Raw genomic sequence first — 23,821 nt, 5'->3', positions numbered from 1 at the left:
TCAATTTATTTCTTTACGTCTCGTACGAAGCGCAACTTTTTGATTCGCGCAACTTTTGATTCGCGACGGCTGACGCTCAACGAGCAATTTTAATTAAATGACACCGTGACTAACGTTGCGCGCGCGCACGCACGTTAAACGCCCGTGACTCAGTACTCGTTCCCGTGAGCTTTCAAGACTGGCATCAGAGAATTAGCACGGTAGGGGAAATTTATTATCTCTCTTATATATCTTTAAGAAAAGATAAATAATCCTCTCTCCCTCTCTCTCTCTCTCTCTCTCTCTTTCTCTCTCTCTCCTCTCTCTTTCTTTCTACCTATCTCTCATCATTCTCTTTCTCTCTTCGTCGAAATAACTGGCAATTTATTTAAAGTCATCGTTGCTTAATCACGTAACGTGGTTTTATAGACGACGCGACCGTAACTTTTTCAATCCCGCAGGATTTTAAATCTGGAGTTTTAAGAGAAAGGCTGGAAACGTTAACGCGACCGGCTGGTCGCTAAACTTCTCGGCTTTACGATACGAAACGTATCGCATCCTCGATACTTTGAAACGGAGATATTCACACACACACACGCAGCTGCGAATTTTATTTCAGGACGAAAAAAACGTTGTCTTTTTCTGCCTCTGGAAACCCGGATCAGAGCGCGACGTCCAGATCCGACGGTATACCAAGAATAGGATATTTTTGGAGCTTCTCGTCTCGCCGTTGTCGCCTCCTTCGCTTGTAAGATGAGCTACGCATGGACGCGACCGCATTTTTCCGCGATTGCAGAACCCTCGTGGTCGCGAGGAAGATAAAAATATTTTCTGAAAGCTCCGTTATTCCCGCACGTGCGCGTACGTTCGGCGCGAAGATGCACCCTCCGCCAGTCACCGGCTGAAAAATCCGATGGGTGCGTCTTTTGTCCGTGACGAACGCGCGCGGAATATATACTCTGGAGGCCACGAGCGGTGACATTGGAAATGTCTAACATTAGGTTGCGTGATCGTTGATACATTCCGCCCCGATATGGATCGGCGCGTCGTTCAATTATATCTCATTCCGACGCGATCGACCACGTCTCGTTGTCTCGTTAGCGATCTGGTTTTCGAACAAAATTCAACGATCGATAGAGCAATCCCGACCGGTAAGATTCTTATCTCGCGATTAAATAAAAAGTGAAGTAAATCGAAAAATTCAAGAACAAGCTTGTCACGCGAGCTTTTCCAGTCCCCTTATTAATAATACCTTCGATCGAATTCTCAACGATTCGCGAAACGGTCTCATGATCGTTACTTGTTCATCCGTTTCTACGCCTATGGCGCGCTTCCTTCGTTCAAATAGCCCTCCTTTCGGATCCCAAATTTTGGTCCCCAGGCATTATAATATACGAAACTCCGCTAAATACGTCGTCGCCGTTATTGCACGAGCGCGAATCGCGTGACACTTTCTGAAGTTTTATGGTGTTCGGGCCCAGACGGGACGATACGAGGGGCGACATTCTCAGCCGAAAGCGGTCGATAGCGGCATACGGTTGCTTTTCGCAGTAGGGTGCTTTTGTTGTTTGCAGCAAAATCTCGCGTTGCGGTCTCCCGTCGCAAATAGATTTCCATGGAAAAAAGGATGAGATCGTCGCCGGACCGAATGGGAGAGCGATCCGCGTCACGTTTTTCGTCCGCGGTAAATAACGATATCCTCGGCTCGGGCAGGGCTTCCTCCCCCCTCCCTCCCTCTCTCCATTTCGTGGGAGGTTTTCTCCGCGAGAGGTATTTCGTTCGCGATCATGGCAATTACGCGAGATTCTTATACACGGTGTGCTCCGTTGTCCCTGACAGAAGCCGAATGGTAGCCGTTACATTGCGGCGGCACTTGATGGTGAAAGTATGTCACCGCATTTTTAATTTGCACTTTATCGTCATAGATCGGCGGTTGAAACCTTCTCGCGTCATAGACCCGAGATCGAGTTCCCGCATCCTGCGTCCCGCAGGTACGAAAAAAAAGGGGGGAAAAAAAATGGGTTTTCGTATCCTTCCTATCGATGGAAAGGCGAACTGGCACTTGCACGGCACGTTGCACAGACAGCATTATTATAATAATCGAGAAACGGGTCATTCTAACGATATCGAGAAAATTTATACACGCGTACATGATGTCAATATCACGTTTCTCTTTCTCACAGCAAAGTAGCGTCTTGAGGAAAATTCGAATAAACAATTTGCAATGTCAAATATAAATTTATAAATACAACATATAAGCACAGAGAGAATGTGAGTTAATAAAGTTAGCCTTGTTGTCTCACGTCACGAAGATAAATTCGATCTTACCTTGGATACAAAAAGGATTGATTTTGATTATTGATTATGAAAATAAGCCGAAAAGAGAAAACTATACCAAGATCCTAAATCTCTGTCTTGTTCTAAAACGAGAAAGTTAGCCCAGAATTTTAGAATTCTCTATATAGTCAAGATTTTGGCCTCATGTCTCCCGAATATAAAATTCATTTTTAATTTTTTTTTCAACAACATTCATGATTTCACGTTTCATGATTTTAATTTTTCAGAAAGTCGATGAAAAGTGATAAATTTCTAAAAGGCAGCATTTATCGTGTCGCTACGACACGACGGAAAAAATAGGGAAATATATTCGGTTGTTCCGAAGGTTGCACGCGTAAACACGATTAAAGGTCTACAAGGGCTGTGTCTCTCTCTCTCTCCCCCTCTTTCTCTCTTCTCTCTCCTTCTCTCCGCCTCTCTCGGATTCGAAGAGAGAAAAGGATAACCGAGACAGATGGTGGGTAGTGGGGACTAGGCGAGCGAGTAGGGTAGACGGTGCGTTCTCTCGTTGGCCCTGTTCGTTCCACGTTCAGTTGTTCGCCGCGCGCGCGCCAAGTTGTCACGTCGCTGGTGTTTCGTTTGTCCGTTTCTCTGCTTCCTCGTTGACGCGTGCAAAGCCCGGCCGGGTCGACGAGGAATCGATCACACTCCCTCGAGGCACGAGACACAGTGATAATGCTACGTGTTCAGGAGCTGGCGGTCATTACCGCCGGTCATCGGAACATGGACGTGCTAGAGGTGTGTCAAGCCTCGTTGTAAAAGCTCGCTGTTCGCCGTTGTGGCAAGAGATTATTTTATTTCCACAAGAAAAAGACGAGTGACATTTGCGTGTCGAATAAGAGGAGGGGAAAAAAAAAAAAACAAACGAATAGTACCGTTCAGTTTTCCCGCCACCGAGTTTCAAGTCGGTCGCTACATGTGCTGAAAATCCGAAGGGTGACATTTAGTGACATATTCGTTGACACGGAGTGCTGACGTCGTACTGACGTTTGATTACCATATTTACCCGTTTTTGGAACACGTTTCGGTTTGCCACTTGGCATATTTTCTGCGCGAAAGGCTGCTCGTGCTTTCCACTCGAAAGTCGCGCTCGAGAAACTCGCGCGGTTTCTCGTCGCCACCGATACGCGATTTATCAACGCGTCCCGATAAACTCGCAGATTACCAAGCCAATTAACGTCGTCGCGCGTCGCCGAGAGAGAGACGGAGTTTCTCACGAGGCGGATCGGCGCATCTCTCGAGAGCGCCGTAACAGGTGACACAATTAATCCCGGCCGGGGTCGCGATTGGCCGGGCGCGCGCGTTTCTCTTCTTTCATTCCTCTTCCTCTTCCTCGTTACGTGCGAAAGCGAGGAGAAACGCGGGGACAAGCTCTCTCTCTCTCTCTCTCTCTCTCTCTCTCTCTCTCGCGCGCGCGCGCGCGGAAACGATGGCGGATCGTCGAGTGATCGATCTCATCGCCGAGCGTTCGGGAATTATTGCCGATCATCGACGAGATTGAGAGCCTCCGAACGTCAATTCGATTGGCGACACGAGCGAGCTCGTGTTGGTGAACTCGTTGACGGAGCCCGTCAGCGAATGGCTCGCAAACATCGGCGCGAGTGTTGCTCTCGGCGATAATAGCCCGCAAATCGGAGCTCGCGTCCTTCTTGGCGCGCCGGGGAATGCGCGGGGTCACGTTCGCGCGGCGATCAAATTAAAAAAATATCAGGCGACGCGGCGATCAACAAGGAGGACGGCGGCCGAAGTGCGTAGCGAGCGGACGATAACAAGGCGGCACGCAGAAGGAGCATCGTCAGAGTGGAAAGGAGGTCCGAGCCGGCGCCTTCATCGTGTCTCTCTCTCTCTTTCTCTCTCTCTCTCTCTCTCTCTCTCTCTCTCTCTTTCGTTACGGCGCACCGAGAGCTTGTCAGACCAACAAGACGATCAACACCGATCGGCAGCTGCTTCTCCGACGCGAGATTCCGCGCTCGAGTCTCGGCTTTCCGTTCTCGAGTCAAAACAGTCAGAAGCTGCCAACCTCCCGAACGAGGCCCAGCTCTGCGGATAAATCAGCATTTCGTGAAGAGAGGATCGAGGATATAGAGAAATTTTTGATCGATCGGATTACGAGTGCGAGTGCGATATCGATATGATTAGCCACGCAAATTGACTCTTCGAAAGTGAGAGGAAGCGCTCGGAAGAGAAGCGAAAATGATGATGCCGCCACCCGAGGTCGTGGGTGTCTTGCTGAAGAAACCGGGACAACGGACTCACCCACGATTACCCCCCCTGGATCCACAGGAGACCAAAATTAGAGGTGAGATTTCACTGTTCCAGGAATTTTTTTTTTTAATATATCTTTATGAAATGTGTAAATATGTGTGCTAATATTGCATACATATTTACAAAAGAAACCTTAAAAACGTACAAGCAAATGAATAATTATGAATTAAATATAAGGCCAATAAACTTTAATAATAAATACGCGAACTTTTTATAATAAGATCTAAAATATATATATATATATATATATATATACATTAAAAAAGGAAAGCTTCAAACATATATTGAGCGTTAAATTAAAAAAAATTATCATCATTCACAACACCGACGGCGAATCATTATACGACGCCGATAGCGTATCAAATAGGTTAATTACTGTAGTAATTGAGCGAAAAAATAGAGCTCTCCGCGAGCATCCGGTAATCAAATTTTCCCATTAATTTGGGACATTTCGTTTAGTTATTACGACAAATAGGCACGCACGTCCATTTCGCGAAACGAAACCATATATCTCCTCATCGCAGTCAACGCGGTGAAACTTTTCTCTGTCGACTAATTTCCAGTTTGATAAGTAAACGTAATTAATTTTAAAGATCTCCGTCAGCAAAAGCCAAACCCATTAAAATGGAACAACGCAGTTATAGAAAAAAAATTAAATGAATAAAATTAAATTAATATTCTATATATTCTCATATATAAGCAAGAATATTATAATCTTCATAGAAAAGGCTTTTAACTTTGAGCAAAAGTAATATAACTTGTATGAATACGAATTCAACCAAATCAAGATTAAAATTATTTATTTATATAGAATATTTGTCTTTAAGGCTAATTTTTTTTCTCTGTTCATCGTCTCACTCGCGAGAACGCGAGCAAATCGATCGAGAGATCTCTTCGGGAATTCCCGAGGGAATTCTCGAGGGGGAGACGAGCAGGAGGACGAAGGATAAAAAGTTCATTTTCACCGTGGCCAAAAAATGTAAACTCGTCGCCTAATTCATTTTGCGGATCTCTCTCTTGCGGCGCGCCGGCGTTACGCCATTATCGATATTATGATTCATTCGATATTATGATTCGAGCGTGTTGTTACAACAAACGGGCAGCCTTATCGAAAGCCTGTAAACGAGCATTCAGCAGCCCGAGCGTTCCCTGAAATCCGGGCCGGGGCTCTCGCTCTCTAGTGCAACTCTACTATCGATCTCGTCGATATCTCCTTCCTTGCTCCGGTGCGCTCGCATCGTTCCTTCGCTGAATATAATGGTTTATCGACGATTTCACGTTTCTCGAGAACGCGAAATTGATTCGCGCCCGAGTGGAAAGCGCTTAAAAAACGGTCGGCCGGCTTTATCATCGGCGCCGGTCGGGGCCGCATCACGTGAGAATCCTCGCGATGTAACTCGCAATTGAAGATTAAGTGGCTCGGTAGCGCCAGCTTGTTTACTCTATTATACCGATCAGCCTAGCCGACGCCTTACGGCTCCGTTAACAATTATGTTAATGGGACGGCGACGGTGATACGATAACGGTGCACGTTGATTTGATACGAACTCGTGATGAGCAATTTGGTGAAAAGCGAACGTAAATACGCTTTGGCAACTTTCCCGTCGAAATGCGCGAGTCGTCAGGTTCCGTCAGTCGGTCGTAATTTATTTTTTCTCTGAAATTTTTAAGATTTCATTGCGATGTACGACGTTTTCCTGGAAAACAGATCGCATTCCTTGAATAACTTTTATCTTGCCTTTCCCATTAAGGTCTTAGAAAAATAACTCAAGTGACCCCTAGGAGACTTCTAGGAAAATCCTATTTTCCCGTGTTTCTAATGTTTCTAATGTGTAAATATCAGACAACGAAGTCCGCCGAGGCGGACTTGCCACAACATTTCAAAGACCTTTTTAGAAGCCCGTCTCGTTCGCACGCGATTGACAATTCGTGCTCCGTAATCCGGTATCTGGGCTACCGTGGTAACGGGATACTTTTACGTGGCCATCCATCCACTCCGCGAGGAACGTGAAAACGGACTCTCTAGCGAACGAAACGAAAAACGTATTTCTGGATATCAGCAAATGTGCATAGGTAACATATGTAACTATAACTCATCAAATATACATTCAAATCTGAAGAAATCAAAAATGATAATCGCGATATATAGATACCAGATGTGATTGCGATGTTATTCATTGTTGAATAATTCTGGCTTTAGATCGAGACTGTATCTTTGATATCGCAAAATATGGTTCCCGTGCACGCGTGTTAACTTTGAGCGTATTACGCAGTAACCAAAAGTGACGATGACGTTTCGCGCGGAAGTGCCGCAGAAATAGATCATTATTCGGTCTGCCTCACGCCATGCTCGAATGTTTATTAAACTATACGTCGAGTATGTAGGCGAGGTTTTGATAAGATTATCCAATAGCGCGATTCCGTCTAAGATAAACGTCACTCAGCTCAGCTAACTGTCAAGTGTGAAAATAAACAATATATTTTTCTTCATCGTCCAGCGTGTGAACGCTGGCATGGCGGGCGAAATTACATTACGGTCGATTAATTTTTATTGTGAACGTGAAGCGAAATTCCTGACAGTTTACGGCGGGTCAAGAAACAGTAAAAAGAAAGCGGGCGGGCCTATCAGGTACGACGTCTCTCTCTCTCGTGCCGATTTTCACGGTCGTGTCGAACTCCCTAACCAACCTTCGGCTTTCCTCCCCGCGATTTCCTTCCTCCTCGTCCTTCCTATCGCCGCGGCACGAGCAACCCTTTCTCTTCTAACGGGAACCCTATTAAACTCGACGGATTTTCCGTTTCATTGCACATTCGATAAACGGTTACGACATCGGCGTACGCCAATCCCGCCATTGCGAAATCATCCGCGCCGTATAACGAGGCGTACCTGCTCGATCGCTTGGCTTTATATTATAATTTCGACTGCAACACGTTCGCTCGTTAATTATCTTCCAGCACGAAGTGGCCCAAGAAATATCGTACTTACGCGTTTTGCAGAACGGAACATTATGTAAGCCTTAATTGGCCTCGAGTTGAAATTATTTTAATAATTCTCGTGGAATTCTCTTGGAAATATTTCCCGAAGAGAGAGAGAGAGAGAGAGAAAGAGAAAGAGAAAGAGAGAGGGAAGGGGGGAATAACCGAGAGACTTAATAAAATCTTTTTTTTTCCGTAGCATCCCTCGTTCCTTATCCCTCGTTCTCTCCTCCCCGATTGGGTCCGCAATTTTCGCGAAATAAGAGTCGTGCCTCATCGCAGACATAAAGGAGTTCTTTGTGGGCACGAAGGGGCACTGCGCGACCGTGTAAATAGCCAATGGAGTCCTTCAAAAAATTCACAAGACACTCGCATCGCTGTCGACCTGAACGACGACGGCGGTGGCGACGACAACGACGACGACGACGACGACGACGACGCGAGTTTCACATTTCTCATTCTTCGGCGTGTGCAGCGGGAAACTGGATTTCAAGGTGTTACATGGTGGTCTCTCCTCGCCGTTGGCGTGATTCATTCGTTTTCAATTCGGCGGTTTCGAAGATATTCGCGAGAGAAACGAATCCGCATGTACATAACGTTTGATTCGCGCTCCGAGCGGCTCGTTTTTGCGCAACGAGCGTCTCTCTCTCTCTCTCTCTCTCTTTCTCTCTCTCTCTCTCTTTCTCTCTCCTTCTCTCTATCTCTCCTCGAAGTCCGGACGACTTAAATTAGGGTCACAGTGCCGAATTAAGCACGGTCCACAAGTGCCATTCACGAGGAACTCGCCGCGACCGGGGATTAAGATATACACATGTAGATAAAGTCGGACCCCATCCGTATATTCGAGTTTCTGCGATTCTCTAGGAATCCTTTTGATACTTGAGAATCCTCCTGAGAAATCCCTGGCCGGCATTACACGTTTCGCGGAGTAATCCCCTAAGTATCGCTATTCAGAGGACGAAATTGAGCTTGCGCGTTCCTGATGCAAAGGAACGCGGCCTTGCGGTTAAAAAGGCTCAATTGAGCTAAGGGAAGCGAAAGAGGATCATTTCTGTCAACGTGTCCGGCGGATCGAAGGAGAGACGGAGAGAGAGAGAGAGAGAGAGAGAGAGAGAGAGAGAGAGAGCTCGCGTCACGAGTCTAAACAAATTACAACGGGCGGCCGACCGCTCCTCGCGCACGAGCGCGAATAATAAATCGCGAATAATCGCGCGTATACCGGGTGTCCCGCTCGGGCGGATCGACGCGACACCCGGGGCTCTCGTGGCTTAGCTCGTGCTCGATCGTCGATCGGGAGTCTCGAATCTCGAATCTCGGCCACGGAGGACGCGCGCTGCCTTTCACTAAATGCTCGTCTCCTCGTGCATTCGGCATCCGCGACAATCGCGGCTCGTGCCTCGCATTTAGTGCGAGTCGCAGCTTATAAAATCCGCCCTCGCGGCCGGACGTGGTGAAAAATCAAATTCGCGCGATTCTGTCGTACGATTTTGTTTTAATTTCTCTCAAGAGTCACGCCGCTCCTTCAAGATCAACTCGTAACGGCCTCGCCTCGGGACGTCGTTTCTGCGCGTCGTGTGTACGCCCGATATCTCGTTGCACCGCCTCGCTCCTTATCACCGCCTGCGGGCGATAACACATCCGGAGTTACACGACGTTCGTTACGACGGAGCTCTTCGATTGTCGGAGCTATTCGTCATGGAACGTACAAGAAGAAAGTAGAGAACTTTATGGTTTTAGAGATAAAATAAAGAAAAAATATTTCGCGCGGCAATGTCTCTCGCTCTCGCTCTCCAATTAATCTCTGATGAAACCCCAACACGGATTATATCTTATAAATATTCTGTCGGTCATCGATATCGGCGGCTTCAAATGAATCATCGTCATTTCTAAGTATTGCAAATCCCCGATTCTTCTGCGATCTCGGGCGTCTTCACAGCGAAATCGCGGCTCAAAGCTGAATTTCTACGATCGCCAACAGCGATCGTCTCGAACCGGGTTTCTGCTTCCCCGATTCGCGCAACCAGTCCTGCCGGAGAAAAGCGGTTGTGAAAATGTTGTGCAGAGTCGTGCCCGCCCGATTCAGGATCTACTATCGCGTGGCTATTGCGTATTTTCTCACGATTGCAATCAATTTTCCTTCTCTATACGGTATTATTTTTCTTTATATAAAAAAAAAAAAAAAAAAAAAAAAAAAAAAAAAAAAAAAAAAAAGGAGAAATAGCGTCGTAATTAAATCGCAATTTGAATAACTCGCTGGATTTAAAACCGTCCTCGAATTCGTAATTTTCAACGTCATCCCGGCGCATCTGCCGAGTGCGACGACACCGAGATACTTTTTCCGAGCGCACGTGTCTCGTCGACGGTTTCTCGCACACAAATTAATTAGCGCTGCCCGACGAGGGGAATGCCGCTGGTCTCTCTCTCTCTCTCTATATATCTGTCTCAAGTAGGCGTAATTAGATGCCCTCTCGACTGTGTCGCATCGCGAGGATGACCGCAGAAGAAAGCGTCATGTTACAGCGATGTAGAAAAAAAATCGCCCCGGCGACGAAGCGACGAGAGAAACCAGAAGGCTCGTCGGGGGCACAAAGTGTTATTTAATTTTAGAAATTGCGGACAATTGCGGGTTTCGAAGCGTTCCAGATTTTTCAAGTAGTTGTGCAATCGCGTGTCGTTTGCATTCAGCCAACTGTGAGCCAGCGGATGAAGTACGGCGCGGCGTATCGGGGCGTTGGTTCGATAATGACTGGATATAGAGGTGATAAAGGGGATGAAACAGAAGAGCCATTTAATGGCGTGCGTCCGAACTCATCGGCGCGAGAATGACGTGCGAGAAAGGAGCACGGAATAATCTTTCTATCTCTGTCTCGAACAGCTGACGAGAATAATGTCCACGTCGGACAGGAAATGGCCCTCCCCCCCTCCCCCTCTGGTCCCTGTGTTAGATACAGGAACGACTCGTGTTCTTTCATTCTACTCGATCGAGCGACAGTGACAAACGTGCAACGGGAACGAGAGAGAGAAGGGAAGAAAAGCTACATGCGAGGCCTGCGTTGGCAGAACAAAGAGGACTCCCGTTCGTTATGGAGAAAAGAGAGAGACGAGAGAACATCTGGTTCTGGACGGTTTCTAATTAAAAAAGAGAAAAAGAAACAATGAAAGAAATTCACCAGACCCGGGGAGAGGAGCTCGCAGACATTCTATATACCGCAGTAACGATTCAATGAGCTGTTGAACACACACACACACACACACACACACACACACACACACACATCTCGAATGATGATTCCGATTATTTTGATTCAATGAAACAAAATAGCTAGAGGCCATTATCGTACAATTTGTAAACATTGTAAATTGCATTCAACATTGAAAAACCAAAAACTTTTAAAGTAAAACTTTAACTTTGGAATTTCCACATCCATTCCATTTCCTTTTCTACCTTCTCCACCATCGGGAGATCGTCAATGAGAGGCCAGGTGTGGGAGAGCAGCTGACCGGCGCGTTCGGAAAACGACTACCTGAGGAGAGGAGAGACAACGATTGTCCGTGATACCAGCGAGATGCTATAGCTCACCGATGAAAGAGGCAGCAACGATACGGTACAGTGGCTTGGTATTCGTGGGACGGAAGTCGACATTACTAGGCAAGATATAGTTGCCGATGGCGGGAGAGGACGGACCTACGCTATTCTCGCGGTCGCGAAGACGCGGTGAATCGATGATATACACGAGACGCGCACGAGAGAACGAGAGAGAGAGAGAGAGAGAGAGAGAGGGGGGGGGGACGTCGCGGCGCGTAAGGCCTATCGAACAAGGACGGAGCATGTCAGGGCGTTGCACCGTTCGCTATGACCCAGTGTTCTCTGCGGGCGCCGCTCCGTTTAGGTCTCTCTCAGCGGTCGTATTTCCACTCCCCTTTCTCCCGCGGGATTCTTATCCGGTCGGCAACGGGCGCGCATTTTTAGAATTTCGCCAAAGCGCCCGTACGACTACTCATCACGATCATTATCTCCGCCGTTTGATCGATAACGACACTCTCTACTTTCGGCGGAACGCTGAAAACTGCAGTTCCGTGACTGAAATCCGGCAGTTCCGAATTATTATTAACAATAAAATATAGCCGATTTCGATAAATATCTAGTGCAATATCTATATTTTTAGATGAGATAATACCGATATATACGAGTTATGTAAGAATAATATTAAGAAAGTGTTTTTTTACGTTCGAATTGAAGTAATACGTATCTTATTAATTGCAAAAGAGCTGGTGTGCTTGAGTAACACACGTCGTTTCCCGAAGCGGTAGAAAATTATTTCACGAGTAATGAGTACAATTTCTCTTTAAATCGTATGATCGTACACGCAACGTGCGAGTGCATGAAAAAGATTGGACGCAAGAGCGTCCGTTTTATCAATGTCAATCGAGCTTCCTATATAAACCCTTTTGCGCACTCATTCTGTCAGCGAGAGACCGCGTAGAATCCGTCGTTATATTTTTTTTACGGGTTACCTCGGCATACATCTATTACATTGAGAGGTAAGTGGAACGGTCACGAATGCCCGCACGCGTGTGTTACGCGCACGAATTTGTTTTTTATATTTAGAGCGTATATTTCGCTCTTCCTCTCATCTGGCATCCTCTTGTAACGTGTGATGAACGAAGACCTTCATCTCATCATTTTACGACTTGTAACTTTATATATAGTTTTAAATCGTTTTTAAAAAAATCCAGTATTTCCACTCCCCTGTTTTATAAATAAAAAATTTTTATAATTGTAAAATAAATAAAATAAATAAAATAAAATAATATAATTTTTTTTTAACATAAAGAAAGGAAACAGCTAAATCTTTTCTCGACTGACGAAGCTAGAGAGAACGAAATCATCTTGTTGAATCAAGTGGAATTCTCTTCCGTGCCGGAAAGAGACGGTAAAAGGGACGTCTCACGACGTTTCTACTAGACGGACACGCACGAAGGAGCCCCGTTGAACCCATGGGAGCGGTAACGACGTAATTACAGAGTTAGGCACGTTACATCGAATCGTAATCGCACGATTGCATCGAAGGTTTCATTTCGCTCTCTTTACGCTTCTTGGCTTTATTATGCGACGCGCGGGGCGAATGGTGGGCGCGTTTCCGTTTGGACGCTTTTCAGCGCTTCTAGATTACCAGATCGGATTTCGGAACGGGCGGGCTAATCGTTACCTCCGATCTTCAGCGTGGCGATTTCGTTTCTCCCTTTCCCCCCTCCCCTCCCCCCCTCCACCTCCCTCCTCTCGCGCGGCGTGCGCGCATGATTTTTCGAGAAAATCGACTTTCGACCTAGATCGGATTGCGCGCCGCTCCGCTCGTCGGTTATTAAATCCCAAGTGCGTTAACGTTATCTCGATTATTACGTAGCCTTCTTGATTTCTCATTACATGCATCGCGCTGACCCAGAACTATCCGATTGCGCTCGAATCCATTAATTCACGTTACGAGGTACCGGGATATAACGTGTCGGTTAATCCGATATCGCGATATCCGAGAGATTGCGCTCCTTGCGAAGTGGCGGGCCGACGCAACACTCCGACATTTTCACGAGCACTTCGTTAATCATAATCCCTTCCTCGACAGAAATTGTTGTTTTGATGTAAAGACAGATATATATATATATTGTGCGACGCGAACGAAGATCGTATCTGGGCGGCACGGTACGTACGTTCGTTCCTCTCCAACTTCTCTCCACCGACGACATCTCTCGAAATCTCTTTCGCTTCCGCGCTTTCTTTCATCACGGTTATTTACCGCTATAGACGCGTCAACGAGCTAGATCACACTCGTTCCCTATCCTCACTGTCAAAATAAATGGTCGGCCACCGTCGGAAGTTGCGACCACCTCAGCCCTTCCTCCCTCTCTCTCTCTCTCTCTCTCTCTCTCTCTCTCTCTCTCTCTCTCGAGAGAGAGAGAGAGAGAGAGAGAGAGAGAGAGAGAGAGAGAACCAGAATCGCTCGCAGAAACTGGTCTTCCCCGGCCTATCGTGTCCTGGAAAAATGTCCAGCACGGAGTGCACGTGTGTGTCGGCACTTATGCTCGTGTCGCGCGTGCTGGCTTTCGCAGCCTGCAGGCAGCACGCCGGTATTTATCGTCGAAGCGATATAGGAAAAATATTCCTTCTTCGGTAAACGCGCCGCCATTGGCGTACCACTGGCCACCGGCGAGAGGTCAGTAGCCCCCGTTTCGTAATCCAAATAACGTACACGACGTACCCCTAACGTGATGGTGATAGTCACGCGACGTTAGTGACGCCAGCTGTTACCGGAGTACCGACCCCCGTGCGAGAAAAGGTGCTCGGAGAGAGACGATTCGACAATGTCGCCGTGTCAACCCTTTTGCCATCGCAACGGAAACGTTGGCATAATAAAGTCCTACCGTGGCGTTTCGAAAGGGAAATCTTTAATGCCGCCCACGGTGAATCGTTTACCTTTCCTTTTTCGTCCAAGTCCGCGATATATATTTTTACACCTTTCGATATAAATCATCGTGGAAGGCTATCGATCATTATTACTTAAGAACTGAAACGTAACGTCGAGATATGCCGTAATGACTTTAGTAAAGTAAAAGTTATTCTAACATCGCAGAAGAAATACATATGTATCTGCATAATATTTATGGTTTTATATAAATCATATTATATCATGTAGCTGAAATAATATGTGTACATGTAACACGATGAAATTTAATTATTTCCAAGTTATCGGATTACACGTGGCGAGCGAGGTGATATAAAAGATTATTTCACGAGACGCCCATTGTGTTCCGTTACATCAAGGTGGTTAATTGTAAAGAGCTGATGAATGAAGTCGTTCTGGAATTGGTCGACTAACGGTCACAACATATACAACATCCGGTACCTCCGGGGTTCAATTAGGTGCCGGCGAGGCGCGACATAATCCCCATATCGTGTTACACCCTACGTCGTACCCTCTCTGGCAAAGGATAAAAGGAGAAAAAGTCGCGAAAGACGGGGGGGGGGCGAGGAGTCGCACGAGGAAAACTCTCGCAGAAATGAAGAGAGATCGATCGCGTTTGCGCGAAAACTCGTCCTCCTCCGATCCTTCCAGATCGTTTCGCGGACCCGCAGCGCGATAAGATTCCTTAAGCGCTTCGGGGGTCCGAAATGAGATCCTACCCTTGCCGCGGCGAGACCGGTGCAACAATTAATTTCCAAAGGAAAGAGTTACGAAACCGTCTGTGTATCTCCTTGGAGGGTCGGCCGATCTGGAATCAAGGGACAAAATCGCCGTAATGGCGGTGCAACCCTTCGGCCAGCTGTGCGTCACAATGGTGTCGTCACGAAAAATCGTGCGACAATGTTATCTCGATCTGCTCTCGCATTGTGGGGTCGTGCCGGGATTGAGTCGTCAAGCAATCGGGTTAAGGGCCCTTCCTTTGTCGAACAACGAGAAATCCTTCGCGCGAGGAAGGAAAAATTTGTTTTTTCCTCTCCTCTCTTTTACCTTTCTCTCGCAGAAGTCAAGTGGGCAAGCGCGAAATTCTTTTTTTCGTTGATACGCTCGTTGATACGCTCCCCGATCGCGTTTACGATCGATTGGATCCCGGCGAGAAGTTATTTAACGCGATTACAAGACCGCTGCGGTAAACCGAAATCGTTTACAATGGCGCCAACAATTTATCCTCGTTTGCCGTCGGCGATGAAAGGAATTCGGCACAAAGCGGAGGTTTGGCTTTCACTTGAAAGCAAACAAGCACGCACCCCTTTCCGGTCCGCGAGCTTTTTAATGTCGCGTCGTAGAGCCAAGAGGCTGGCCGAGAGAGAGAGAGAGAGAGAGAGAGAGAGAGAGAGAGAGAGAGAGAGAGAGAGAGAGAGAGAGAGAGGGAGGGAGGGAGAGCGATAAAAGCGGAGAACATTTTGGTCGAGTAATTCCTAAAAGAAAAGAAAGGGGTTCGCAGACTAAAACGCGGAACCGGTCTTCCATGACGGCGCCGTTTAGCTCGCGCGCGCTGCGGAAGCTCACGTCGCGTCGCGCGGCTCGATTCGATTTCCATTAGAGTCCAACGATGATGTTTACTTAGCTCCGGGTCGTTGTCACGCGGTCGGGAGAGGAGAGACAGAAAAATGGCAACATTGAAGTCGGGGGATGAGAGAGCGAACGGGCGCACGAGAGAGGGAGCGCGGAGCACTGCATGCGAGGAATCCAGAGAGAAAGAGAGAGAGAGAGAGAGAGAGAGAGAGAGAGAGAGAGAGAGAGAGAGAGAGAGAGAGAGAAGGGGGGGAGGGAATGGAAAAACGGAACGGGACGGGAATCAGGTTTCTACCTTTATAGGCCTGCGTCCGCCGTCGTTCTGCCATGCCTCCCGTGTGTGTGCGCGCCTCTTTTCCTTTCTTCCTCCTTGCACGGATGCAGAGGAAGGAGCGTACAGAGGCGACAGAAAACCATAATCACTGACAAAAGGGCCTCGGAGGCACCATAGCGTGCAGCAGCAACTACAGAGACAAGACGAGCTTTCGCACCCCTTTCTCACGCGCGACACCTCGACACCGACGAGGAGGATCCGTCTTTTTTCGAGGGCTCCGCCATCCGGAGTCCTTCGGATGAGATGCCCCGAGGGTAGGCTCGAGGAGAGGGTCTCACCTCGGGAGAAGAGACCGAAGCGGCCGAGACCAGTTGGCAACTTATCCGGCTTTCCGTATCGCGGAAAATTGATTTATCCGGGCAAACACCTCTCGGCCTTTCTTAACTCCTCTGTGGGAAAAACGGATGCCGTTCCCCTGCGGGCGCGCGAACGGTGGCGGACTCGGAGTGACGAAACCACTACACGAAACATTGTCGTAATAATATTAGGGCGTCTCCAACACCTTACGTGTCGGAAGACCCAAACATTTCCTTTTTACGACGGAACGTTGAAAGAATCATAATTGCAAGCGACACGCTTCATTTATAGTAACGAAAGGGCTACGATACGACGGACCCGAGTCATGAAAGTCAGTTGATTTTGTGTCTTCCCTCAGGAGCGCGCGAACGCTAGGTAGAAATAGCTGACGCAGTTTGTATGGAAATTTACCGGTCGGAAAATGACCGTGTCGAAAGGCTTAGCAAACGGGGCTTCTTCAATGGCGTAACGTATGCATCGGCACGCTCTTCTCCAGCAACCTGATATACCTGACGAATTATTGATATCGGTTATTGATCGTGCCAAAGGAGATACAAGTTAGTCCAACAATTAACAATATGTCGAACGTATAGCTTATCGAGAGTATGTCTTTGCAGCCCCCTTCCCTCTCCCATAATCGAGCAGTAATTTCTTGAATATTATGCAACACAGGATGATCTGTGCGAAACATTCCAAATCATGATTCTTTCAATTACAGATAATAAAACTTAGAGTAAAATTAATGGTTGTTTTCCGAAGCATTAATAGTTTACAAAAATATTAAATAACGAAATTTAGGCTATTGGAAATTTTATCAAATCAAATAGATTGATGAATTTGGAAACAGTAGTACAGAAAATCTATCCAGAGAAAAGTTGAAAGAAACTTGCAAATATTTATTAATGTTAAAATAATTAAGAATACATGATTAAGATTATTTTGTAAATTGAATAGTTTTTTTTCTTATATATTCTCGCAAATTTTATTTATACGGTAACCAAATGCCTTTGTTGTAAAGTTTGAGGTAATATTGACCAGGCGGTATTGTAACAAATAGCGTGTCTTCGTTTACATGTACATTTCAGCACAGGTAAATGATGCGAGCTAAAAAACAATAAAGCTACTTCCTTAATTAACGAGGTAACAGTGTCTCGTTACATAAGCGACCCCGCGCAATTCCGTGTAACGGCTTTGAACGTACAAGTTCGTATATTCGATCTCGTTGAAGCTATTACAAATCAAACTGTATAATTATCACGAATGAACGATGTTTTTGCGCTAAAAATAGAGTAAAGAAAGAAACAATCACGCAAGTAGCGCAATATCCAGCTCTTCAGGCATTAAGAGCGTTTACGTGGGGCTATCAAAAGAAAATACATTCGGTACATTCTCCAAAAGGGATATTAAATTTCACCCGCGTTCAACGCGCAACACCCCCTTTATAACGTATCAGCCTCATCAATTTCGTCGAGACTTTCCATCTAAAACGAATCATATATTTACGTTTAAAAATTATTTTACTGCAATATTCATTTCAATAAACGATATATTAACTTCTACAACGCGATCGTGGCACGAAAGTTACGATCAACCAGTGACAGTTTTCCGAGCCGTTGAAACTGAAACTCCAATCAGCCAATCTCCAACCTACCCCGCCCGTATTGATCGCTTCGAGAACAATCGGTTGCCGATCACAGCACTTGTCGCAGAAGGCCTCTCAGGCCTTCAACCAGCTGTCCTCCGGTGTCCTGCCGCACGGCCTAAGAGCACCGCGGGAGCTTCGCGGCATTGTTTCGCCGAGCATAATGCATTCGTTTTGTGCGCGCGAAGGAAAAGGTGACGGAATCGACTCGGGTCGCACGATCGATCGGTCGACCCGAAAGAAAAGCATTACCGGTTCGAACTCCGAACCGTAAAGCGCTTTACACGAATCGCTTCGAGAACTCTCCTTCCTGCACCAAGCGGGAAACCAGAATAACGAACGACGGCAACATTTGTTGAAAATAAAATTAAAAAAAGCGAAATACAGAATTGAAAAACTGAAATAACGCTGTTTTTTTTTGTTTTTTTTTTTTAATTTAAATTTTATTTTTATGATAATCAAAAGAATGTGCAAAATTGAACGTTAATGGTAATTTTGAACGATTTTCTGCCGAAGCAGAAATGCTCCGTCAAATCATTCCGGGATCCCTGAATAAATCGTGATAATTTCTAGGGTAAATAGATCCATTGTGCTCAATACCGCATCTTTTGTCATGGGGATTCTCAGAAGCTGTTTTGTTGTACATCGAGCTCGTCAATCATCAGGATAAATGATGTTCCGACCGTTGGGAGTTGCCCCAGCTCATCTTTTTTTTTTCTATTTTCTCACCAATCCCACAAACTTGTCCCGCGCTACCGAACAAATTGTTTAATTCAATCTTATTGTCAAATCATTACGGATCGATTAGGTCTTGTTAACAAAACGATACCGTTAGGATTTCATAGAAAGATATTTTTTATCGTGCCATTTACAATTCGCACAATGGATTCGCTAATGCAGGATGTTCCTTTCGTGCTGTCAGTTTCTTCCGACCATCCTACACCTTTTCCTGTTCGAATTTCGTCATGTCATCATTTCACTTTAAATCCCCGACACGTTTGGCTGGTGTAGCGAGGAGCTACTAATTCGACGATTGCCGCCATTCATCATCGTGCCACTTGTCAAAGATACTTACGATATTAAATTTCGAATGTGACATAAATAGCAACTTTATTACATTTTTATATTGATATACAAAAGATACACTTTTATAAACCCATAAAAAGTGTATCTTTTTGTAACCCCTTTTGTCCATAATTTTATACAGTTTACTTCCGTTCTCTGTGAAATCCTTTTTAAGCGATATCCCTTTAATAAAATGTTTGTGTACACAGAACTCTGAAAGCAGCTTTCGCTGACCGGGAGGATGCATCCCGACTTTCTTACGACAGAAGTCTTCTCATGGAGACTTCCCGGTTCGTTTGCAGAGAAATTTCGCGTTTAATTAAGCTACTTCGCGCTGTCTCGAGAAACATCCGTTTGAAAGAGGCGACGCGATGAAGCCACCGAGGAAACACGTGTCGCATTCGTATGAATGCTTCCTCTGTCTTCACACGCCCGTTGCTCCTCCGGTTGTCTTCCCTCCTTCCCCTCCTACCCTATCCCTCGGTTTCTTCATCTCGCGCAGACATTCGCACCCCTTCTTCGACACTCACACTCCACTTTCTTCCTCGATGTTTTTGCCTTATCGACGTAATGCAATGAACAAAAGGCGATAAAGAAAAGAAGAGGAAACGCGCAATGTCACGCGCAACGAGCAAGAGAAATCTCTCTCTGACCATGTAGATTAATGGCAGAAGCACTAGAGATAACGTGAAAGTAAAATGGAGGCGACGAAGTTTAATAAATAATTGTAAGCGAGATGCGATACGACACGATGCGTTCCGTCCAGCTAAAACGGGACGGTCTCTTACGGGTTTTTTTCACGCCGATGTATTTCCATGTTGATGCACAACGACTTTGTTTGATGTAACTTCTTCCGTCGCCAGTCATTGACATCGAACGACTATATTTCTCCCGGTCGCCATTGTAGCGGCAACGCGCTCGCGGATTGACAATAGCCTTTGTCGTCCGACGGCCAACGCGAGGTAAAGTTTCGTACTGCTGTTTGAGAAATTTCCATTTGCACTCGCCGTATCGTCGGAGAAATGCGTCCGAAGGCATGCGTCCAAACGGCTTATTATGACGTGAAAGAGACTCACGACGTCACGTCCGCGAAATGTCTTGCGCGCGTGTCCCCCTTTCGCGCGCGGAGCGTTCGGCAAATGTGTATGCCAAACTGTGAAATTAAATCCAGCGAGCGGATGAAAGATTATGCGAGAGAGAGAGAGAGAGAGAGAGAGAGAGACTTCCGTTCTGTTTATTTGTATTGTAGCGGATTTAAAATCTCGAACCAGACCACGCGACGGGCGGTAAGGACACGCCGTAAAAGACTTGCGCCGACTGAAAAATGGGGGATGCGCCGACCGAGGGAACGGATCTTCGTGGTGCAAGGTGTCTCACGAAGAAAGGCCGCAAAGTCATGCCTGCGCGCGCGTCCGAAATGCACACACAAAAAGCTTATGGGCGCGGTGCCGTATTGTCCGACACACATCGCGAGGGGGATGCTCGAAGGCTCGGGCGAAAGGGAGGAAGGGTAGGAGAGGAGGGGTAAGGGAGGGGGAGAGGGAGGGAGGGCGGGCGAAGAGCGATGTAAAGAGTGAGATAATAATAAATGACTCGCACGAAGACGAATGCTTGATTTACATGAGAAGATCGATGGCCTTGAGGAAGGGCGCGCCGGCCAACTCCCCACCCTCCCTCCCTTTGAATTATTTATTTTCGCAGGAGCGAAAACTTGGCGCGCTTCCGTCGCGCGGCGGCGGTGTTTTAATCGTCGAAGTGCGATTATTTTCTGCCGAAAGTAAAAAGAGTCTCGCGAGATAATGACGATGTCCACCGTGAGTATATTCGTATGCTCGCCCGAGGAGGAGGACGCGAGGGGAAAATTTAATTCTCAAGGAAGGTTGTTTCGGTTGAAGATAGTTTCGCCGAGACAACAAGCGGAAACTAACGCGGGTTACGAGTCCAGTGATCACGGCTGCGTCTAATTGAATACGAATTGTAACGAAAATCGCGAAGAGCTGTGACTGGCGAGACGTGGCAAAATTGCTTTCGCGTATCGCGAAACAAGCCAACAGCCAACAACCTCCCAGAGGACCTCCCAGAATTTCAGTCCGATGCAGATGTATGTGGTTTTGCGAGCGCGTTCCTGAAAAAGAAAAAAAAAAACGCTCCCTCCTACATGCCGCTAACGGATTTGCCTTGTAATTACTGCTAACGAACCGTTTGTTTCGCCAGACGAGACAATGCGAGCCACTTCTGCATGTTTGCGGCGTTCACACATGCACATGTCTCCCGATTTATAACAATCTGTCGCAGAACTATTGGCTTAATCCTAATAGAAGAAAAACGTGGATATATGCTGAAACATTTATCGAAACATAACATATTGTACACAATAAAATTAATATTGCATATCGTTTTCACGAGTACATCTATTATGGGGGCAAAATATTTTTACTCGAGCGAAATTCATTGTCGAAATTTATCGATACATTTTTAAATGGCGGATTCATCCTCCTGTCTGTCTGTCGGGTTTGTCAAAATTGTATATCTTCGATGTAACGAGAGGTGCGTCTCGTATCGGTCGCACGGCCGCGAATTCTGCGAAACGCGATATTTACACCATGGAGGCACCATGCATCAATCAGCGTAAACTCCGCCGGTTGCCATGTGACGGGCATTCGACTGGAAAACACTCGCGGGCAGGTGTATTCGGCAAGGCGAGCGAGTGTTCTACGCCACTGGCAACGCAACGCTGACTGACATACCACACTCCGCTGGCGGTGCTCGGCACCGTCGTAACAGTTACACGAGGCCGTGCGCGAATTCCGGTAGCAGCGGACCGGCGGTGGTAACGGTGACTGTATTTCCACCGCAGTTCCTGGCTACGCGGTCGAGGGTTCGCACGAACACGGCCGCGGCACGATCGCCACGACCTACCTCAGCTCAGCTTCCTGATTTCCTTCCGAGGCCGGAAGCCGCGTGACAAGCCGCCACCCTGGTCCACCGTCGCGGTCGACGCCGCGTGCATTACACGGGTCTGTCACTTTCACGTCGCATTTCACCTCGTGCCACATCGCGAACCACGTATTTCCTTCCGCTTTGAATGATTTAAGGACACTTACTCACGTTCACCAGCAAGAGCTCTAAATCATTGAACCTTAAATTATTGTGACAACCTTGCTGTGCGAAAACCTTAATTTTCGTTACATTCGAGGTCATGAAAAACTTACTGGAGCTATAATAAAAAAATAGCATAAACTTTGTAGCTTATTTTGCAGCAATATTTTGCTGCAATATAGCTGCGAGATCTGTGCTGAAAATTCACTTATTTTTTTTTTAATGAAATCACCTCTTTGATCGGTGAATGGTGATACCCTTGGCTTAATCCGTCAGTCCCCCATGGTCTCCCTCGAGAGAGATGGTTCCGCCGATGGTTCCTCGCCAATATCGTTCCCCGAATTGATTTCAGTTTCTCCGTTTTTCGACGTTCCACGAAACACGCACCAGTCAAGATTTGTCGGCTTCTTTAGAAATTAAACGCCATGGCCGTCTCTGCTTTTCTACTATTATAGTAGTATGAAATTTTCAAAACGCGCCACGTTTTTAATTCAAGCGGAAAACGCGATTACTCTCGTCGAAAACATAATCTTATTTCGCAATATTTCTGCTTTCATGCGGCCGCAAATCTCATTATGCGGGACTTACGGAGAATGTGTATTGCCGAGCTCCGGTTTTTTTTTTTCCGCTACATCGCCGGCAGCCATGAAATTCTAATCTACGTCCTTGCAACGCGCATAGGAAAGGGTAAAAGGACGAAGGGAGGCCGGGCTGCGTGGAAAATCGAGGACATTCACCGGAATTCGAAGGTGTTCCTCCCAATGAACCTCGCGAATAAATAATTCATGGTGCTTCCGAGAGGATGCGACGCAACCGGCTGCGAAGAAAAAAAAGACGGTGGGGTCCTGTTTGGTCGTGATGACATGCCAGGACTGACAGGAGGCAGAGGAGCGTGAAGGAATGAGGTGAAAAATGAATAACTGTTAAACAGGATCTTCTATGTTGACCGAGCACAATGGAAAAAAAAGTAGCTAGTAAAAAGAAAGTACGGAAGAGGAGGTCCTACGTCCTTGCATTTCCCTCGGAAACCTTTCCACCATTGACCCCGGGATCACCGTAAGATTCTTCCTGCCTCGGAGTAGTCGGCTTTACAGCTTTTTGCCGGTATACGCTTGCATACGTTCCCTTCCACGCTGCTCGTTGTTGAAGAATTAGCGTAACCGGTGATTAATCGGTCGATTCAACAAGTTTAATGATTCGAGAGATTCACCCGGTAGATGGAACAGACATTCTTATCTTAGGATCCTACAAACGGCTTTCTGAATTTTACGCGACGTGGGCCAACCGCAAGGGGCGGAATGAAACGTGCAGTCACGTGCATTAAGTCGCTACCGCGCAACCATGCGCAACCATGTCCACCATCATCCTTGTACATATTCATAGATTCACGCTAAACCTAAACTTTTCGGCATGGCAACTCTGCCACTTGGTACCCACGTACCAAGAAAAAAATATGGAAAGATGCCTACGGCATACTGCATATCGCGGATATGTTTAACAAATGTATATCCAGCTCAAGAATATTTTATCATGTGTGAATTAGAATTTAATTAATTCAATTTTATAACAATTCGTATGAATTTTTTTTTTTTACTTTTCATAGTGATTTATTTTTATTAAAATTTGGAATTTGCTGGTAATAGACAAATGTCTCCTCCGGTCTATATCCAACAACTCGGGAATATTTTATCATGTGATCAGAATTTAATCAAATATAACAATTCGTATAACAACTGCAAATAATAAATTTTTCTTTTTGTTTGTTAAATAAAAGAGAGAAATGAAATGAGAAAATAA

At 46.3% G+C, this 23,821-nt stretch overlaps 1 protein-coding gene across 1 annotated transcript in view; it reads left to right on the top strand.

Moving 5' to 3' along the window:
* Positions 1–2,772: 2,772 nt before the first annotated feature.
* LOC105425127 (uncharacterized) overlaps positions 2,773–23,821 on the top strand; it is a 32,914-nt gene continuing 11,865 nt past the window's right edge. Inside the window, exon 1 of the mRNA XM_011635725.2 lies at positions 2,773–4,615. Coding sequence (XP_011634027.2) covers positions 4,510–4,615 — 106 coding nt within the window. The 5' untranslated portion in view covers positions 2,773–4,509. The remainder of the gene's footprint in view (positions 4,616–23,821) is intronic.

The sequence above is a fragment of the Pogonomyrmex barbatus genome, unplaced genomic scaffold (genome assembly GCF_055798465.1).
Source record: "Pogonomyrmex barbatus isolate J1 unplaced genomic scaffold, ASM5579846v1 scaffold3, whole genome shotgun sequence".
Lineage (NCBI taxonomy): Eukaryota > Metazoa > Arthropoda > Insecta > Hymenoptera > Formicidae > Pogonomyrmex > Pogonomyrmex barbatus.
Note: the sequence above shows the minus strand (reverse complement) of the source record. Positions and strands in the feature narration are given on the sequence as shown.